Below are 21,709 nucleotides of genomic sequence, written 5' to 3'. Positions count from 1 at the left end.
TTCCTGCAGGGACTGTTTAATCGATGAAAGACAGCTGATCAGAGTTAATGAGAAGGGAGATAAATCCTTACTTCACATTAAAGGGCTACTTTGTGTTGGTTTGTCTCATAAACTCTCATTAACTCTGACAATATATAAAAAACTACAAAACAGACAAATTCTTCCAAGCAATTAAAGTATATGAAATTATTAGATTTTTAGCAAATTTGTTCAGAGCACAACCAGAAAATTCATCTTCCAGTTCTTTGGTGACCCGCCCCTTTCTTCTAACACCACTCTGGGCAACTGCCTGTATAAAAACCCGTCACTGTTTCCAGTGATTTCCTCACCTGCGGAGTCCAGCCAGCGTCTCATCGGAGTCTGAGGGCTGAGTGTCCCGGGTCGCAGCCGCAGCGGGAGGCTGATGGAGAGGCGGGGCCTCCACAGAGCGGGAGGCTCGCTTCGTAGCGTGTCCACACATGCCGTTCACCTGCAGAGCAGAGAGGAGGAGAAACCGACACTGAGTGAGCGAATTAACTCCCCTCCTCCCCCCTCCAGCTTCAACCTGTTTATTTCATCTCCTATAAGAAGGGATGCTTTAGAAAACAAGAACCTGTCAGCAGCCAAACCGGCGGCGCTTCTTCTTCTTTTTTTTTTTTTTTCCCCCACTGAGCCCCTCTGCAAATTGTCATCTGTTTTCTGTGTGTTTATTTTTGGTAAGGATGAAAGCAGTGGGAGTGAAGTTGAGGGGGGTTGGGGGGGTATTGGATTTGCATAACAAACAATTCACTGGATCCTCTGCCAGCCGCCTTGTTCAAATTTGTAATCATAACTCTCCAAAAAAAAAAAAAAAACACAAAATGAGCAGGAAGCTGAGGCCTCCGGTTTGTCCTGTCTGTCCGCGCGCCGCGGCTGCCATTGTGTCGTCCACGTGGGATGACATTACAATAACAAATAAGGAGTCCCTCTCTGTCTCCCGGAGATAATGGAGCTGGCACATTCTTTTCAGGTGCAATAAAAATGCAAATGGCTGCTAATGTTTAGCTTGTGATTTAATGATTTGGCGGATCCTTAATTTCCCCCGGGGATGCCGGCCGAGGCTTAATTCTGCCATGTAATGTTAACAGCTAATTGTGCCCGGCTTCCCTTAAAGCGAGCTGCCTGGAGAGACTGCAGCTGAATACCAATCGGTCCGGACGGAGCAGCACCGTATGTCTTCATTTGGTTGTAGCAAAGGGCCACAAGCTCTCACACACACACAAAATCGTGTTTTAATGACTTGTGGGGACTTTACATTGATTTCCATTAATTTTCAATAGCCCAACCCTTACCCTGATACTAACCATCACATACCAAACCCCCTAACCCAAAAACAGCATTTCCCCTCATGGGGACCAAGAAAATGTCCCCACAACCCACATTGTAGACAGACAAAGGTCCCCACGAGGATATAAAAACAAGGCACACACACACACACGCACACACACACACACACACGCATACACAAATGTATGGACATGGTCGTGTGCAAAGACATACATGTTTTACAGCTTAAACAAAAGTCCTTTCATCTATTATTCACTTGAGTAATGCACCTGAACCCATTAACATGACACAGTGCTACATCATACACACACACACACACACGCACACACACACACACACACACACACACACACACACGCACGCACGTTACTTAAGCATTTTCATTCAACAAATGCTGACACGCTAAAGCGCTTATTGTCAAGAACACAGATTTATCAGGGTTAATCTATTCAGAGCTGCCACAGCACACACACACACACACACACACTCCGCCCTAACAAACAACAGGTCGTCACCATGGCGACTTCCCTTCACCTCAGAGCTGACATTTAACCATAACGAGGAACCCTGAAAGCAGATTCTGCCCCGTTAGGATGGATCCGGAGGGCCTGTGAGGCCGACTTGTTCTGACAACATCCGGGTTTACGCCGAGAGAGAAATGACACAAACGAGCGTATTGTGCGGCGATACATGCGGTATGTTGCCAGGAATATTACAATATCACTCCAGAATCTGTGTGTTACAATCACTTGGATGCTTTAAAATCGAGCAGCTACACATTCATACTGCTTCTGCAGACATCGGTGACCATCTGCAAAGCTTAGAGTGACAGAATAGGACTGGGCGAAATTCAATAAAATCTTGCATGTTTAGTTTATTGTTGAGCAGATTAAAAAAATTTGAACTTTTTTTTAATACATTTTAATACAATTAATGTAAAATTTCGAGTCAACCAAAGTGCTTTCCACATGAACTTTTTACCTTCTGGTAAAAAGTTAATATAATGTCCCCAGGCGCAACACAGAGTTTCTCCTTTTCTTCCTACATGTGGTGGATGCTCCTACCACCACCACATAGTGTTAGTATTGATTTCTTTATTAGTATAGTTTAAGTTATTTCATTTAGACATATATTCTAATGGGTGCACACTTTAGTTAATGTCTGTCTGAATGGTTTATTTATATTTGTGTTGTTTTGAGGTGCTGCTGATAGGAACCAGCTGGTGGAGGATCCTGGGGCAAACCATCCACAAACTACTGAGACTGAAGGGGGAGATGCCAAGATTATTATTTAATTTTGTCACTTAAAATATTCACTTATTGTTTGTGCTAAGTTAAAGTTATTTTGCTTTATTTGTTTATAGAATGCTTTAGTTAATTTTGTATTTATTTGTTCTTTTGTTTGGTTAGACATCCCTCCTGTGGTAGATTTGGGTTACTCCACCCCTATTTAAGCAGCCTTTGTTCTTTGTTTAGGGGGTCAGTTTGTTTGTGTTTAGTTAGAGTTCAGTTGACCTCAGTTAATTTGGATCCAAATTTGTTATTTATCCTTTGATTTATTTTTGCTTTAAATCTTTATGCTTTATTAATGATTTTTTGAATAATTAAATGGAAACCTTTTTTCTACTTTGAACATTTTTTGTCCTTGTTTGAGTCTGGTCCCTCACAGTTGGTGTCAGGAGTGGGATCGTCGTTGCTGAGAGGTTTCCAAAATGCCTGGAAGGGGAAAAGGACGAACAAGAGGAGAACCCAGTTCTGAACGTGATGAAAGAGATGCTGTGGAGGAACAAGGAGCAGTTGGTGGAGTGCCTGACATGGATGAGGAGGGGAGTGAACCAACACTTACAGACTTGGCTAACCTTCTCCGAGCCCATATAGGACATCAGAAGGCCACAGAGGACTACTGGACCAGAGAAACTTTGAAGCAACAAGAGAAATTTGAGGAACTACAACAGCAGTTCAGATTGTTTAAAAGGGAGAGCCAGTCCCAGACTACGCCCTCTTCTCTTCAGACATCACCAGTGCGGCCTGCACAACCACCAGACCCTGGAGTAGCAGCTTCACCCCAGCACAGTCAATCAGGTGACCCTCCTGCACAGTCGTCTGTTTCTTATACACCTAAATTGCAAAAATTGAGTGAAGAAGATGATATTGAACATTTTCTCATTACTTTTGAAAGAATAGCCTCTGCCTGCAGGTGGCCAAGGACTGACTGGGCTTTTCATTTAATACCACTGCTAACAGGCAAAGCCAGAAGTGCCTTTGTGCACATGGATGTTGATTTGTCAATGAATTATGATCAAGTTAAACTAGCTGTTTTGCAGAAGTATGACATTAACAGTGAAACCTACAGGCAAAGATTCCGCTCGCTTCAGGTGGAGCTAGAAGAAACTCCCAAAGAGCTCTACATCAGACTGAAGGAGTTATATGTCAAATGGGTGCAACCTAAGGGCAAAACAGTTGGACAAATCAATGAAATAATTATTCTTGAACAGTATCTAAGAATGTTGTCACCAGAACTTCAGGTGTGGATAAAAGAACATAATCCCAAGACTGCAATGGAGGCTGCTGAACTGGCTGACGTGTTTGTGGCTGCAAGGAGGAGGAACTCTTGGGCTTTTCAAAGCTGGAAAAAGGATGGCTGCCATCAATCTCCAGCCCAACCAGTTTCAGCTGTGGGTAAGCTACCTGTTAAAGAGAGATTTGGTTCAAAATTTCAAGGGAAAAAGCCCATTTGTTACTTATGTGGACAAGAGGGTCATACTAAACCAATGTGCCCCCAAAATGCTGTGAAGTTGTCCCAGATGTGTTTTGTGCCTAGGAAAGAGACTCCAAATGCTGGAACACTGAACCAATTAATGGAGGTTTCTGTGGAGCTCAACGGTCATGCACTGAAGGCCCTGATTGATACAGGGAGTACACAGACTTTGGTCCAGCGCAGGTATGTCTCACCCCAGCTTGTTTGCACCAAGGAGACCATTCCAATATGCTGTGTCCATGGTGATAAAATGGAGTATCCAACAGCAGATGTTTATGTGACTATAAAAGGACAAACTTACCTGCTTAATGCTGGGGTTGTGGATAACTTGCCATTTCCAATAATTCTTGGCAATGACCTGCCAGTGCTTATTGACCTGTTGAAGTCTCCTCAGTGTAATGTGGCTCTAACTCGGGCCCAAGCAAAGCAGACTGAGGAAATTGTTTCAGACCTCAGTACGTTACCATTTCACAATGTGGAGGTTTTCACAGAGGAAACTAAGGACAGGAAGTCCAAAAGACTACGGAGAAGAGAAAAGTTTCAAGGGACGGTGGTGGTTCCTTCTGATGCACCAGATCCTGAGGTACTCAAAGATTTCAAAATCCCTGGTAATATATTAGAGCTGCAGCACCAGGATTCAGGTCTTGTGAGATACTTTAAAGAAGCCAAAGTCAATAAAAATGGTTTTGCCATTCAAAATGACCTTCTTTACAGGCAAAATGGGCCAATTCAACAGCTTGTGGTTCCCAAAGCAGTTAGAGAAACTGTTTTGAAACTGGGCCATTCAATTCCCTGGGCTGGCCACCTGGGGAAGCATAAGACCTTAGCCCGCATAAAGCGCTGTTTTTTTTGGCCTGGCTTGCATAAAGACGTGGTGCAGTTTTGCAGGAGCTGTCCAGAATGCCAAATGACATCTGCTAGATTCCCTAATAAAGCTCCTCTCCAACCTCTTCCAATTCTGAGTACACCATTCCAACGATTGGGTATGGACATAGTGGGCCCGGTTGAAAGGAGTAAAGCCGGTAACCGGTTTATGCTGGTGCTTGTGGATTATGCAACTAAATATCCAGAAGTTTTCCCTTTGAAAGTTGTCAAAGCAAAGAGTGTTGCATTCTGTTTGGTGCAATTTTTTTCTAGAGTTGGCTTTCCTCAGGAAATACTGACTGACCAGGGCACCAATTTTATGTCCAAGCTGCTCAAAGATGTGTACCAGTTGCTAGGAATTAAAGGTCTGAGAACAACACCTTATCATCCACAAACAGATGGTCTCACCGAGCGGTTTAATCAAACACTTAAACAAATGTTACGGAAATTTGTGAGTGAAACGGGCTCTGACTGGGACCAATGGCTTCCATATATTCTGTTTGCATACAGAGAAGTTCCCCAGGCCTCCACTGGGTTTTCTCCCTTTGAGCTGTTGTTTGGCCATGAAGTGAGGGGACCCCTGACGGTTCTAAAGGAGCTGTGGGAGGGGGGACGAACTAACAAAGAACCTTTAAATGTTGTGTCTTATGTGCTCCAGATGAGGGAGAAGCTGGAGAAGATGACCAACCTGGCTCAGGAGCACATGAAGACTTCTCAGCACAAACAGAAGACCTGGTATGACTCTGCAGCACGGGAGAGAGGGTTCGAGCCAGGCCAGAAAGTGCTGATTATGCTCCCTTCAGAGGACAGCAAGCTACTGGCCAAGTGGCAAGGACCTTATGAGGTACTGGAGAAAATGGGACCAACAACATATAAAATCTCTGTTCCAGGTAAAAGGAGCTCTACTCGCATTCTCCATGTGAACCTGCTGAAACAATGGGTGTCCCGGGGCCAAGAGAAACCTGCCTCCTTTTACATCCGGAGCGTGGATGATGAAGAATCTGAGGAGCAATATTTGCCTGTTCCATCAGCCTCTAAGCCCAGTTTGGCTCATCTGTCAGAAAAACAACAGTCGGAAGTGAGGACTGTTTGTCCGTCGACTGTGTTCCAGGAGAATCCAGGTTATACTGAGGTGATAACTCATGACATTATCTTAAAAGCGGATGTTGTTCCAAGACGACTTAGTTATCGTATACCTGAGAGACTTCTTGAACCATTAAAAAGAGAAGTTGAGTTAATGCTTTCCCTTGGGATCATTGAGGCATCACAGAGCGAGTGGTGCAATCCAATTGTTCTTGTCCCTAAGAAAGATGGAACAATAAGGTTTTGCATTGATTTCCGCTATCTAAATTCAGTCTCAAAGTTTGATTCTTATCCAACACCACGAATCGACGATCTTATTGGAAAACTAGGCAAGGCAAAGTATCTCACCACCATTGACCTTTCCAAAGGATATTGGCAAGTACCACTCTCTCCCAGGTCCAAAGAGCTGACGGCCTTCAGAACACCATGGGGCCTTTACCACTTTAGAGTGATGCCGTTTGGACTGCATGGGGCTCCTGCCACATTTCAACGCCTAATGGATAAGAAAGCAGGATTGACAGTGAACCCAGCCAAGTGTGCCATAGCAAAGAAGGAAACGGAGTACCTGGGTTTTGTCATCGGAGGAGGATTGGTGAAGCCACAAATTAAAAAAATTGAAGCCATCCAGTCCTGCCCCCTTCCCCAGACGAGAAAACAGCTTAAATCCTTCTTGGGTATGTCTGGTTGGTATCACAAATTTATCCCTAATTACTCTGCTAGAGCTTCTCTTCTCACAGACATGACCAGTCTTCGGGGCCCAAATATTCTACAGTGGTCTGAAGAAGCTAAGCAAGCATTCAGAGATATTCAGCAGGCCTTAAGTAAAGATCCTGTCCTCCACTGCCCTGACTTCCAGCAGGAGTTTATTTTACAAACGGATGCATCAGATAAGGGCCTTGGCGCTGTGCTGCTTCAGGGTTCTCCAAATGATCGGCATCCAATCGCCTTCATCAGCCGTAAGCTGTATCCTAGAGAAACCCGTTATTCCACAATAGAGAAGGAATGTCTGGCTATAAAGTGGGCTTTGGATTCGCTCCGCTATTATCTCTTGGGGAGACAATTCATTTTGGAAACTGACCACAAAGCTTTAAAATGGCTACAGAAGATGAAGGACACCAATAGCCGAATAACCCGCTGGTACCTGGCCATGCAGCCCTACAAGTTTGAGGTGCAGCACATCCCTGGCAGACAGAACATCACTGCTGACTACTTGTCCCGCTGTACCAGCGAGCCTTCAGAGGAGGGGGAGTGTGTGGTGGATGCTCCTACCACCACCACATAGTGTTAGTATTGATTTCTTTATTAGTATAGTTTAAGTTATTTCATTTAGACATATATTCTAATGGGTGCACACTTTAGTTAATGTCTGTCTGAATGGTTTATTTATATTTGTGTTGTTTTGAGGTGCTGCTGATAGGAACCAGCTGGTGGAGGATCCTGGGGCAAACCATCCACAAACTACTGAGACTGAAGGGGGAGATGCCAAGATTATTATTTAATTTTGTCACTTAAAATATTCACTTATTGTTTGTGCTAAGTTAAAGTTATTTTGCTTTATTTGTTTATAGAATGCTTTAGTTAATTTTGTATTTATTTGTTCTTTTGTTTGGTTAGACATCCCTCCTGTGGTAGATTTGGGTTACTCCACCCCTATTTAAGCAGCCTTTGTTCTTTGTTTAGGGGGTCAGTTTGTTTGTGTTTAGTTAGAGTTCAGTTGACCTCAGTTAATTTGGATCCAAATTTGTTATTTATCCTTTGATTTATTTTTGCTTTAAATCTTTATGCTTTATTAATGATTTTTTGAATAATTAAATGGAAACCTTTTTTCTACTTTGAACATTTTTTGTCCTTGTTTGAGTCTGGTCCCTCACACTACAATATAAAATAAGTAATAAAATAGTTTTTTTTTCTCATTATGTAAGTTTTTTTTTTTTATTTGATCTTCTTTATCCAAAGGGTCATGCAGCTCTAAGCTAATCATATTAGTAGAATGGAAGGTAAAAATGTCTCTGGATTGTAAAGAGCCTGCTCTAGAGTGACGCATCACGTCTCCAATAAACAAGTCTGGGTTTGGCTAACAAAAAGCTACTTTCCTGACTCCAAGAGTAAAGTTTGGTGGAGGGATATTCAGATGTGGTGTTGCTGCCCCCTTAGTCCTGGTGACAGGATGTCTTGACGCAGCAGCAAATGCGCTCATATATTTTGGTTCATTTCATGCTCTCAACTTTGGGAGCGGCTCTCTGCAGTTGCTACATGACTGTACACCAGAGCACATAGCAAAGTCCATGAGGACACGGATGAGCAATTTTGATGTGAGAGGACTTGACTGGCCTCCTGTCCTCAACCTGACAGAGCACCTCTGGGATGAATTAGAGCAGGCACAGTGAGCTAGGGCTTCTTTCCCAACGCTCTCCTGGAAAATCAGTCAAATATTGCCATAAACACGGCTTCAGACCTCACGGACAGACTTCCCAGGACAGCAGAACTGTTGTAGCTGCAAAGAATATTCGACAAACTCCATGTTGAAGCCTTGTGCATTAAAAGGTGCATTGATTGTTTCATTTTATAGCACAATCAAGTAGCTATGTTACCTTCAGTTGTCATAAAAATGTTTATATATATATATATATATATATATATATATGTTTTCTGAACCATCTGAATGACCTGCCCTTTTTCAGTCTTGGTGTTCAGAGTGCATGGGGGTCATAAAATAAACCATAGCAACTTATTTTCTGACTGATTCACAGCATTGATGTCCTATGCTAAAATACATCTGCCCCGATGTTCCGTCTACATAAAAAGATATGTTAATAATTAAACCAGAAATAGCAGTGATTGCTTTACTGTGCAGCTCAGACAGCTCAATCACTTGTCATTCAGTCTGAGATGAGAGAAAATCAGACAAGATTGATGAGGGGAAAAGAGTGTCGGAAATATGCTAATTACACATTTATGCTCATCAAACAATGCAGTGACAATATATAAAATGATCCTGCTACCGAAAAGCAAAGAAACTTTATTCACTTACCTGTAAAGCATGAAGGACAACATCAGAAATAATTACATCATGTCTCTGTTTTAAGCTAAATAATCACTCCTTTAGAGCAAACCAAACTATTCTTATACGTCAGATTTATCTAAATAACAAATCCCAATTTAACTACAGAGCCACAATTTATCAATATTATCGGTATCGATATCAGTCTTTATTTTTTTTTAAACATATTGGTATCAGTCCGACAAAGTCAATATTAAAACGAATATTTATTTCCATTTTGTTGCCGTTTGTTTCTGGAGTGGAGGAGGTTGGTCATGTGACACTGATACTTATGCAGCGAAGGATTGTGGGTAGTTTAACTGAAGAAGAGAAGTAGTGGTGAAGTCAGTGGTGTGGTTGTTTTTTTCAAGACATCAAAAGGGCAGCAAAATAAAAGCAATGTATTGGTAAATATCGGTTATCCGCCATGACAGCAGTATTAATATCGAATATCAACATCAGCGCATGTTTAAAGTTTTACTATGTGTTTTCCAGCCACATCTTATCATTCTGTAGCACAATGAAGTAATTATGTTACCTTCTGTTATAAAAATGCCACATATAAAACGTGACATACAAGAAATTTCACTTTGCAATTTAACACCTTGAAATTGGGCCTGTCTCTTTAAGAAGTTCCTACTCTTTCTGAGACTCTGCCTTCAGCACAGCAACATTCTTCTATTAGTGTTTACAGATGTTCATCGAAGCACTGGACTGAGAAGTAGCTCATATAATAAGCTGGGCAGATGCGGAGTACCACCATGTGTTTGCTAATTTCTGCTGGCTAGTCTGAAGGAGCTGAGGGAATAACATTATGACATGATGCAAAGCTCAAAAAAGTAAATGTTACATAATACTGCCACTTGAACTCTGACCCCTAGGTATACTGCCAACCTCTGTTGTCCAATGGTTTAAATAAAATTGACATCTCTGATCACCAACAATCTAAACGGTGTTAAGAAGAAGAAGAAGAAGAAGAAAAAGAAGAAGAAGAAGAAGAAGAGCGTCCATGGAGAAAATCCCAACACCACTGTAAGGTGCCTCTCTGTCCGTTTCTCTGCCAGCTCATTTCCTCCTCTCACATCTTCCTCTCATGTAACTCTTTCATCCTTGTGGGGCCCGCAGCGAGCGCCGCCGCTCCCGCAGGCCATGATTAATGCGATCGGAGCTGCGCTCGCCTTTTTGTTTACGCATTCCCTGGAAGCCGTGGGGGACTTGTGGCACAAGCAGGGGAGGGCCCAGAGGGAAGCGGGGACTGATTCAGCACACACACTCTGCCCTGCCCGATTGTTTCCGGATTCCTCCAGGAAGGGGGGAAGTCATTAGAAGAGCAGGAGCATCACCCAGGGCTGGACCGACACAACCAACAGGAGAGTCCGCCGATAAAGCCCAGCTCAGCGGGGAGAAGTGGAAAATGTTTGCGCGCCTCTATCTGTCCCGAGCAGTCCGCCTCGCCAACAAACACAGACACACACATGTTCTGCTGAGCGTCTGCTTCTCAGCGTCTATGTGGCACTTTGCTTGTGCAAACACGCCGTAAAGATAATCTCTAAACAAATCGATGGGAATGCCCGTGGGCCAGGAACAAATTTATGATGAGGTTTTTACATTGTTGTTGATCATGAGGATTTACACCATCTACGAAAAGAGAAAAGAGAAGAGACTCCGTCCATTGGTGAAGCTGGAGAACATCCGATAAGGACCCAGTCAGTCCTCCTCCACCTCCTCCCTTTTCTTCTCCTTCTGCTTCAAAATGGACTCTCGTCACCAGTGGTAAAACTGACAACTGGTGAAATCCACGTATTATTTCCAATGAAAACCTTTCAAAGTCTCAAATGAAGAGAAAAGCATGGGGAGGAAAAAATAGTGTTAATGTGACTGAAAAGTCAAACAATATCCAGCTGTCACAGTTATCTCCAGAGGAAAAGAGCTCTGGCTGTGTTGAAAATGAAATATTGTCTTCCACTGTTTCATACTGATAAAAAAAAAGAAAGAAAAAAAAGAAGCTGCACTGTAAAGAAAAAGTTTCATTTAAAAGTGGGTCTCTGTTATGCAATTACTATTAACTATTTCCTCTCAATGGGACTCGAACTGTACAGATATAAGAGTCAGATGCTAGCTAGCATTAGCTTTCACAAAGACTGGTTGTATCAAGGTACACCGAGGTCTCGAATTATTATAGTTTTACATTCTGGAAAAAGAAAATCTAGTCACACTAGAGTTTTGAAGCATAGAGTAACACGGTTCTGCACCTCCACCTAAAGAAATCCAGTCTGACCCGGAACAAACCTGCAGGTATCATGTCCAAGTCCAAGCCCAAAGTAAGCCTGATGTATTATATTTAATAAGATTTTTCTGCTTTTGTTTTTAGACCACAATTTGAGTCAGCAGGGTAACTTCTGCCGTTTTTAGCGTTTATTTAACGTCTTCCTGCTCCATTGAGTCGGTTCTTGTAACTGCAGGGTAAGTCAGGTGCAAAACATCTGGGATGTGTGACTGATAGGAGCGGAGCTGTATGCGCATTCTGCTGTGCGCTGCAGTTTTACAGTCCAGTTAACTTCTGGACCTTAATGTCTTCATGTCCTCAACAGGATAAACCATCTACTCCTCTACTTAGATTACAACAAGCAGATCGTCACAACTTTATGTCATGCATTCTTGTTTGGTTTTCTCTCTGTTGGATGAACTGAAAACGTATTAAACTCGCCACCGAAGCCCAACACCGACCCGACCATCAAGCACGTCATTTTTCAGGAATTTCAGGTCGGGTTTTGGCTTGGGCCATAAATCTGAACTCTCTGAGGATCGGCCTCTGAAGAGTCACCCACACTTCCCCGGGAAGGAGTTTATGGTGAGAGCAAAAAGTCCAGGCTGGCCAGCGGCCGCTGCTGGCTGTGAGGCGTTATAAAACGCTGCCATCCTCGGCACCGAGGCAGTGGCCTACATTGAAGGTGCGAGAACCGAGGAGAGAGAGGAGTTGTATAACCAGAGCGACTTCCAGGAGGAGCAATCGTCAGACTCGCACCCGAAAAAAGGGCAAACGCAGTACCACCTCAGAGCGGAGCACATTTCTCTCCACTTCCCTCTGAAAGAAGCCAAGGAGAGTTTTCCACTTCATGACTGTTCCTGAGATCATTCTTTGTCTGGGTTGTTCTGGTTATTTTTGGATAAAGTCTAAGCACAAATGAAATCAGGACATCGGCAGGCTGCACGACGGAGTTTCACTTCAGGAAACTGAAAGAAAACAATGCGGCTACTAACAGCCGGTTTCTGTAGCCGTGTGTCATGTTAGCTAACTACTGTGTCTCATCATGTTTGTCAAAAGTTGTAACATTTAAGAGATTTCCACCCCATGATTAGCAAAAGGTGAACACACACACAATACTCTATTTTAAGATATTCTTTTTGAAAATAGCTGAGCTACACACAGGAAGCCCGTGGTAACTCTGGAGGAACCCCCCGGGTACAAAGTCCCTCAAGCTAAAGTCTTTCTGAAGGAGAATTAAACAGTGCAGGGATGTAAGCGCTTGTGTTGTGCATACTGCACACAAACTCCATGAAACGACCCATCGAAGGTACGTGGAGCACAGCATTGATTTACACAAGCATCAATATTTTCAAGCAAATTTAGAACAATGAGCAGCTGAACGCTGTTGAGAGCTGAGAAGTTACAATAAGAGATGGGCTCTGTGTTGTAGAAACAATGTGAAAATGCTGGCTGGACGTGCAAAGAGTGTTGCGTTGCGCTATGGAGGTATTTAAGCAACTACAATTCAGGTCAGAGCACGTTACCAGGAAGGTAACATCTGTGTGTTCTGGTCTTAGTCCTATTGAAAATATGTAGCAAGATGGCCCACAAACCTGACCCAAAACACACACCTTCAAAGGAAATCCAACTAAATACTAATAAAACTCAAATGTATCATTTGGATAAAGTAATAAAGTCTTGTTATTCTGGAAATTGGGCAAATAAAAATTGTTTTTTGTTGGTCGGATTTCACGTCAGAAAGTGAGGAAAAATGCCTGTGTCTTTTTACACCTTGTATGTAAATATCTGGTTTTGAACAATATCACAGTGAATAGTGAGTGAAATTCTGAGCTCAGACTCTGTAAAAATCTGTTAAAAATGGCTTCAAATCTCTCAAAGTTTCGAGCTTAATCATGTTTCCAGCATTCAAACCGGCGAACAGAAGCTTAATAAGCTTAATGGCTGAATTGATGTTCATTAACTTTTAAGCATTTTGCCATCGTTTTCTAAAGCAACATCTATAAAACTAATTGGTTTTTGACGAGTCCTTTTTTTTTCTTCCTGTTTGTGCTTTAGCAGCTGGAAGGCCGATTATTCATCTATTATCAGACTGCTTGTTTGTCAACATCAAGCAAACCACTTAGTTTTCAATTATTGTCAACAAAGCAGCAAACAGTTCCTCGAGGGACTTTCGAACAGCACGGCCCGCCTTCTAAAGAACTGGGTTAAACATGACTTCATTGTGTCTGAACAATGAAAACACACTTGACTTGACGAATACTAACTTTGATGATATTGTGCAGCTCCAGCGGTGTTTACATTTCAGGGCTGAGTGTGGCTCCTGCCACGTTAAAGCTGAGAAATCAGGTAATAAAAACACAACACATGATTAATTGGTGCTCTTGCTCCGTCTTTGAAGCAACAAGTTGGATGTAATTTTAGCCCCCTGAGATCAGAGGTAAAAGGAAAAAACACACACACACACACACACACACACACACACATATATATATATATATATATATATATATATATATATATATATATATATATATATATATATATATTAGGGCTGAAACGATTCCTCGAATGATTCGAGTACCTCGATTACTAAAATTCCTCGAGGAAAATTTACCTGCCTCGAAGCTTCGTTAATTTATGTTTTATTAGTTAGCGCACCGTGTTCCGGCCGGGACTTCATTTGCGTTGCGCGGAGCTCTCACTTCCGCCTCTGAGTTGTTGACAAAAGCTAAGTCTCAGCGGCATAAAGTCCAATCTTCAAGATTGGCCCGTGGGGATTTTATTGATTGATGATAATGCCCGACTTTTTATTGTTTTTGGGGAACCAATAAGCATCCTTAAAATGACTGGGGAATGCCTGGAGTACGGCAGCATTTCTCCTCCGGGGCTGCTGGTTGAAAGCGAACGGCGGGAAGAGCGCTGAGGTGAGCGGGTAGACTGAACAGGGCGGGCGGCTGAGTAGCTGATGCTTACCGTGTAAATGTAGCTTTACCGACGAACCGCACAATAAATTTCATATCCCGGTCTGAAGAAACGGGTGGCGGAGCGCATCGTACATGGCTGGTAGATGAGTTTCTGAGTGTGACCAGTGAAGGTGTCGTAAATATCCCGTATTGCTTCCCCCCGTGTTCGTCCCCCGGTCTAACGGTTCGTCAGTCCGCTGGTCTATTTCCTCCCCTCCACCCCATCTTACGTTCGTTCATTCGCCCTCTCCTCCCACTCCAGGCGGCATTTCCCGTATTTTCAAACCCAAAGCGTGACAGGTTAGGTGGCAAGGTGAGTTTAATTAATCTATTAAACTCACTGAAGATGAATACATAAACTAAAAGCTGGATTGTAGACATTTTTATAAGCATATTTGTGAGCCTGCCTCTTTGTTATTCAATTCAATATAATTTCAGATTTTTCTATAACTTTTCTTCTGGTTAACTTAGAAAGTGAGCTATTATTGTTACAGGTTAGTTTTCTAAACTACAATAAAGCAACTGTTAGGGATGCTCAAATATGAAAAATTGGACTGATATTGATATCTGATAGTAACACCGGTATTATGCCAGATTTACCAATATTTCATTTTATAATTTTTTTTTATCCGATTACTCGATTAATCGTAAGAATAATCGATAGATTACTCGATTACTAAAATATTCGTTTACAACAGCCCTAATATATATATATATATATATATATATATATATATATATATATATAAACATACATGGAGTGTCGCTTTGATTCTTACATGCATGTTTGAGAAATCCCTTAATATCCATGACAACCACATTCAGAGGATCCTAAATGCTCATTTTCATAAAGTGCCTCCTATTTCCATAAAACTGCTTTTGGGAGCCGACGTCTCCAGCTCAGTTTCTACAGACTAGCGGCAGCAGCAACTAGCAAACACTCATTATAGGATATACTTCTATCCGGGAGGATTTCCATACCAAACGGTGTAATGGTGGCTACCTGAAGGTGGAGCATCGGTGAGAGCTGGGGCTTCTTAAAGAGACAGAGGCCCAATTTCAAGGCATCAAATCGTAATGTCAAAATTTATTTTGAATTTAGTTTGACATGCAGACATTTCAACAAGTGAATGTTGATTGTACTACATGGAAAATACTTTAACCACCACGAGTCCTTTCCCTTTCCCTTCCCAGATACAATCATGCACTACCTTGTGTTGGTCTACCACTTAAAAAATGGTGATGTTACCCTTAAAAAAACAACAACAAAAAAAACAGTGAGACTTACACAGACATGAATGATTTTATAGCAACGCTTCGACATGCAGAAAATCTCTGATCCTGTTCAGATCTGTCACATTTCCGGCCTCAACCTACTTCCCCTTCTTCGCTTTCAGCTGAGCGGGTCACCAGGTGATGGATGGCTCTTCCACAATCTCCTGTCCTCCTCCCCCCCTTGGGCTCACTTTGACACCCCACTACCATCCCCATCGCCTCCTCCACTCCCACACCAATCTTTTTCCTCCCCGGTTCTTTGTCACTCTTTTTCTCCTGTCCTTTTCCTCAGTAACTGGTAAAAATAGAGCTTCATAAATCATGCATTTTTTTCTCACAGCAGTGAGAGAGAGAGGGACAAAAAAATGGGAAGGAAAAGAAATAAATGAGGGGATGAAGGAGTGGGAGAAAAAGATGTTGAGGAGGGGAGAGAGAGAGACGGGCAGTGAACGGAATAAGAAAAACTCCAGGGGAGAGGAGGGAAGCTGACAGGGGAATAGATTGGAGCGGTCGGCCTCTCGGCTGCCCTCGCCGAGCCTCTTAATGTCGGCTGATTTACCCGGGAGTTGCACTGGATGGAGGGACTCAATGTTAACACGCCAGAGAGCAGGGCAGGACCAACCGTGAGTGGTCGTCTCGCCTGCGGAGCTGCTTGTTCCAAACCTGCAGAGATGTCTTCCTCTGCATCTCAAGGACTCTCTTATTCAGAACCTCAACCTGTCCGCCTCCTGAAGCGGCGGGGGCCTCGGTCCCACTGGAGGGTGTGTTAAGTGGGAGACGGAAACGACAACCACATGACACTTGGAATCGCAGAGCACCGCAAAACGAGGCCGCGATGCGTTCAAGATGTTGGCGGCGTGCGACCGAGTCGCTCTGAAAACGCTGCGGGTCTCTCCTGGTCTCTTCAGACGCTCCGCTGATTCATTTCATCCCCTCCCACAAGCATTTTAGAAGAGTGTGGAAAATGGATTACATGCTGCTTAAATTGCTGTTATTCACACTGCGGTTGTGTGCTGTAACATACAAGGTTCCCATGTCACGTCAGTCCAAAATACGGAATCACTGATGCTATAGGATTTGTCTTAAACAGTAGAAAAATAAGATAAACAACCAAAAGCAGATTTGATTAAAGGGCCATATAATGTGTTACTAAGACACATAGTGCCATTTTGTAACCAAGTTACCTTCGGTTGTTATAAAATATTCTATATATCAAATATGACTTAAAAGAACTTTGACTTTGCAGTTTGACGCTTTGAAATTGAGTCCCTGTCTCTTTAAGAAGCTCCTCCTCATTCTGAAACCCCGCCTTCTGGAAGTCATCACAACATTCCTCCATCAAGCGTTTAATTTTTTTTTTTTTTACCAGCGTTTCACTGAAAAGCAGTTTGTAGACCTCCCGCCTCACTGGAGGTCTGCAGCTCCGAGGAGGAGCTTTGTGGAAAGCGGCACCTCTTTCAAACCCGACTGGTTGCCATGGCGATTAAAGAATCTCTCAAGCATGCATTAAAGAATCAAGTCAACACTCCAGGTTTGTTTTTGATGAGGGAATAACATTATAACATAACACCACCTCTTCAAAATAATATGAAACATATAATTGGATCAATCATATTTGTAGGTAGAAGAAGTGCCACGACGTTTGGGTGCGTGTCGATCATTTCCTTCTGGCTTATTTACGTTCATACTGTATTGCCGTACTCCATTCTCTGTGTTCAGTATTGCTCAAATCTGTTGCCGAATAAGCTCACTGCTCCACACTTAGCCTCTTAATTAATTATTGTGTTTTGTTCCTTGGACGTCCGTGTTTATTTCTCTTAGATTACGGTCAGGCGTTTTCCCCTCGGTTCGTAGTTTCAGTTCAGCTCGCTCCGTTTTAATCAGCCGCCCTCCCTCAGGTTCCCCCAGCCACAGTTGTACCACTTTCCATCTGATTAGTTCCTCTGGTTCCTTTGTCATTTCCACCCATGCCTCAGCACATAAACCCCCCGTTTTTTTTGTTTGTTTTTTTTTTTATCGTTCATGGCTGGATTCTTCCGTTCTCCATTCGCTACCTGCATTCCTCATCTCCTCATTTCTCTCATTTTTCGTAAGGTTTTATTATTTTTTATTGAAGCACACCGGAGTTTGTCCACGGTTTTTCAGGCAAGTTGGGGGTTTTTCACCTACGAAGCAATATACTTGTAGATGTAGCACTGAAATAGAAAAGCAACAAACACAACAGCCATGACAACACGCTGACAAATCTGTCATTCAATAAAGTCGTACTTCTTTAAGAAGGAAGGCTGTTGCACGTGCTAGCAGTGATTTAAAAGGAATAAAAAGAATAAATAAGTGCCGGTACTTAGCGTCAAGCAAACATGGGACAGAAACATGAATGACATATTTATATAGATCTGTCTATTGATCTGGGGATAAATAGTTGCTTTGTACAGAAATGACAAAGAATAAAGAGAACAAACCCGGTTCTTAATCATATCCACATGAACCCAGTTCAAAGTGTCACTTTAAGCCTCTTGGCGTTAACGTGGACATGAAAACCAACAGGAAAAAATAAAGATACAAAACAAAAAGTTTCCTTAAAAACATAGAGAAACATGTAGGGAAGCTTATGGCTGTAAAACAAGAGAGGATCCTGGGGAAAGATGAGCCATTTCACAGGATCCCTACATCATGGAAACCTGAGTTTGGTCGCTAATTTATGTCTCTGCCTGTATCTCAAGATATTGTGCATTCCTTCATACAATGACAACAAGTGTAAACATGTAATATAATAAAGTTTGTCACGTGGCTCAAAGTAACCCGTGTGTGGGGTAAGTTGCGGGGTAAATGTATTTTATTTGTTGTAACACAGTTTATTAGTACAATTACTTTTTAAAAAATTGTTAGAAATTACTGCTAAACTGTACCTTTTAGTAAATGACGACACCACTAGCATGTTTTTAGTGGACCTGGAAAGAACCTGGAAGAAAAACCTGAAACCTTCCTCCAGAATCATAAAATCTTTCCGAGCACAACTGATATATTAAACAAATTAAAAATATCTGGTCTAAACACGATTCTTATAAAAGTTATGGTTCATTTTCAAGAGTGAAACATTTATTATTTTTTTAAATAAACATCTAAAACACTTTACCTCTGAGGTTCTTACATTCACAAAACTTTATTAAATGCCTTCCTCTTAACTATTGGGTCACATGATCAATGTTTTAATATTTTTAATAGTTTTCATTATGTTGGCTCATTTTCTTTCCAATTAGGCCTGGCCTCATCCAACCCACGGCACTTTAGCAATATTATTATGTTATATTAATATAATACTAGCTCTAAGTTTATCTTTCGTTAAATAAAATACAAAACTACATGCAAAGGTGCAAATAAATAGTTCATAAATGTAGCTTTTGACATGTTTAATATGTGTGGCAGCCATATTGGATAATCAAACAGGGGTTTCTCTCCAACTGAATTCTGACTTCAGGGTTTGAGTTTTTCTCACCGGAAACTCGGAAAATTTAAAATTGTTCATTCGGGGGAGTGGCGCCCCCTGCTGGTTTGTTAAGTAGCTTCGGTAAACCTCAAGCCAGCTCTGGCTGCAGTACCAACATTAGCTTCTACATAACAAGCAAAATAAAAAAGTGGAGATTCATTTTCATCTGTTTTGTTGTCATTTCTGTCCTTGAACTGAACAGAGCTGCTGATAGCATGTTTTGCTAGCACCTTTGCTTAATGAAAATCTCATTTTTAAAATAAAGCTGCTGCTAATGTAAAGTTGTGATTTCCCTCAGCCACCACAAGAGGGTGAGCTGTAGTTCCTCTACCTTTTCTTTCTTTTTAACAAAACTACATTCCTCCACTGCTACAAACCGCTAATAAAACATAAAAACAAAGAGTGACGTTTTTGTAAGAGCTTGTTTACATATCCGCAGGTCCTCGTCAGCTTCAGGTTTGCTCAGATCGTCTCGATGAACAGGTCGACTGCGGTGAAACATCCAGGTGTGGTCGAATTTTGGCTCATCTCCTGCGGCTCGGTGAGGCAAAATTAGCCGGCAGGAAAACAAAGCCTCTGTCCCCTCGAATGACACCAAGTGGTTACATTCAAACCTCACACAGGAAGCAGACAGACTCCACAAACGAAACGTGAAGTCCGCAGCGCAGTCGAACAGACGCGCACGTCAAACTGGTTTAAATTTAAATGAGAGTCCCAAACAGCAGGCTAAACAGCCCCGCCATGGTCTGCTACTCACAGATACAAGCGCTCCCTCCTGCTGCAGAGTAAGTGAGGTCAACCTGTGTGTTAATAAATGATGGCTTCTGAGTGGAAACCTGGCCACCGCAGGGATTCGGGGCGCGAGAGTGAAAAGTTCAGCAAATATACAGGAGCGAGGAGCACATCCAAGCTCTGCGGCTCCAGAAGGAAACAAGGCCCTTCATATTTTATGAGCTCGCCTCTCCGCCTTCGCATGAGGGCTGCGAACTACGCTGAGAGTTTTATCACACTGCACATTACGGGTCACTGCCGCTTATGAGTAACAGACAGATTTGAACAAGACATGCTGGGAGAACTTGTCTGTAGAAACAACTAGAGGGATTTTTTTTATCTTTTACCTGTTTTTTTATGGTTCTTTCATGTGTTTTTACATCTCAAAGGCTTAGATGTGGTAATGTAACGCGTTGCAAATACTTTATATATGTTGGATAAACTAAAGATGCGTCTGATCAATGCTGCGGGGACGAGCAGCCGTCGGGTTATGAACATGTTTTAAGTGATTTATTCGTCTGGTTCTCTTCTGCAGAGATTTATGGTGTTTTCACTCCTTACGGTCCAGTAGGCTCGGTTTAATTCTGGACCAAAATTGCAACGTTTGTTACATTTTTAGTTGGTGTGATTTGCTTTCACAATGCACTGTGTCAGACAATCCAAACTAATTTAAAAACCTGTTCCCCTCCTCGCCTGCGCTGCATCAAGAACCACTGAAGGAAATGACAAGAAAACCTCAGAAGAAGTGCAACTTCCTTCTTCACAGAACGTAAAACAGAAGTGGAGTATTGTCAGATTTTAGTGGTTGTAGGATTTCTCTAATGTCTTTGGTGAAAGACCAAGAGTCATTTCTCCTGTTAGCGATACAAAGAGCTAATGTTTGTTTTAGCTGTATCAACCCAACTGAAACAAAGCTGTTATAGCGGTTTCCGCTTTAGGACCAGAGTTCCCTTTAATTTAACCGAGACCAAGCTTTGTAGGCGGACCAGAGTTCACTTTTTTGTTCACATCAGAGTTTGATTGCACATTCACACCATCCCAAACAAACCAGACTTTCTATTTCTAGGCAAGTGAACTAGAGTTTGATTAAAACAGACCAAACAGGGCTGGTGCGAATCCACCCTTAGAGTCAGTTTGCCAAATATCTCCTTAAACCTGACGGCATTTCCTTGTTTTGAAAAGACGCCGATATTTGCCCCCTGTTCTTTCCACTTTCATCGATTGTCTTGGGGAAATGCTCACACCCGGCAGCACTGCTGCTCCGATTATTGTAATTCTCTTCTCTGTGGTTTGCCACACAAAAGCTATTAATAAGCTTCTATTAGCTCAGGCTACCACTGCTCGCAAGTTCACCAGAACACCAACTAATGAGCACGTTGCATGTTTACTATCTTCTCTTCAAAATGCTCCTGGATCACAACCCATCCTGAATTATGATTCCCGAAACTCTCTCTCTATTCCTCCACGTATTTTACTACCACATAACTTTAAATGACTTGGATCCTAATCATGCATAAGTAGTTCTTTTTTCTTTTTGTCACTCTTTTTTTTATTTGTTTATCTTTGATTATGAGTGTCAAGAAACAGAGTTTTGATTTGAAACAACCGATTTTTCCATCCATCTGCGTTTTTAAACTGAACTTTGCTCTATATGTACAGATTTGTCAGTGCTTCATTTAGGTGCTAGCTGGGCTAACTATGCTAACTTCTATGACTCTGTTCTTCATGTTTGTTTTAACTCTTACACATTCTAAAACTACAACACAAGTAATGAATAATGATCAAGCACATCAGGAAGACTGGAGAAAAAGATGTTCAAAACGGCTAATTATAGTTCTCGAATATGACTATGATGATTACTGTGCCTTATCTGGTTCTTCAATGTGAATGTGGGA

At 42.1% G+C, this 21,709-nt stretch overlaps 1 protein-coding gene across 1 annotated transcript in view; it reads right to left on the bottom strand.

Moving 5' to 3' along the window:
- Nucleotides 1-262: 262 nt before the first annotated feature.
- Nucleotides 263-21,709, bottom strand: part of gpc3 (glypican 3) — a 96,723-nt gene continuing 75,276 nt past the window's right edge. Inside the window, exon 3 of the mRNA XM_088009779.1 lies at nt 263-469. Coding sequence (XP_087865905.1) covers nt 326-469 — 144 coding nt within the window. The 3' untranslated portion in view covers nt 263-325. The remainder of the gene's footprint in view (nt 470-21,709) is intronic.

Source organism: Poecilia mexicana, unplaced genomic scaffold (assembly GCF_051168715.1).
Source record: "Poecilia mexicana isolate PSO_F unplaced genomic scaffold, ASM5116871v1 scaffold_10, whole genome shotgun sequence".
Taxonomy (NCBI): Eukaryota; Metazoa; Chordata; class Actinopteri; order Cyprinodontiformes; family Poeciliidae; genus Poecilia; species Poecilia mexicana.
This window is presented reverse-complemented; position numbering and strand designations above follow the sequence as displayed.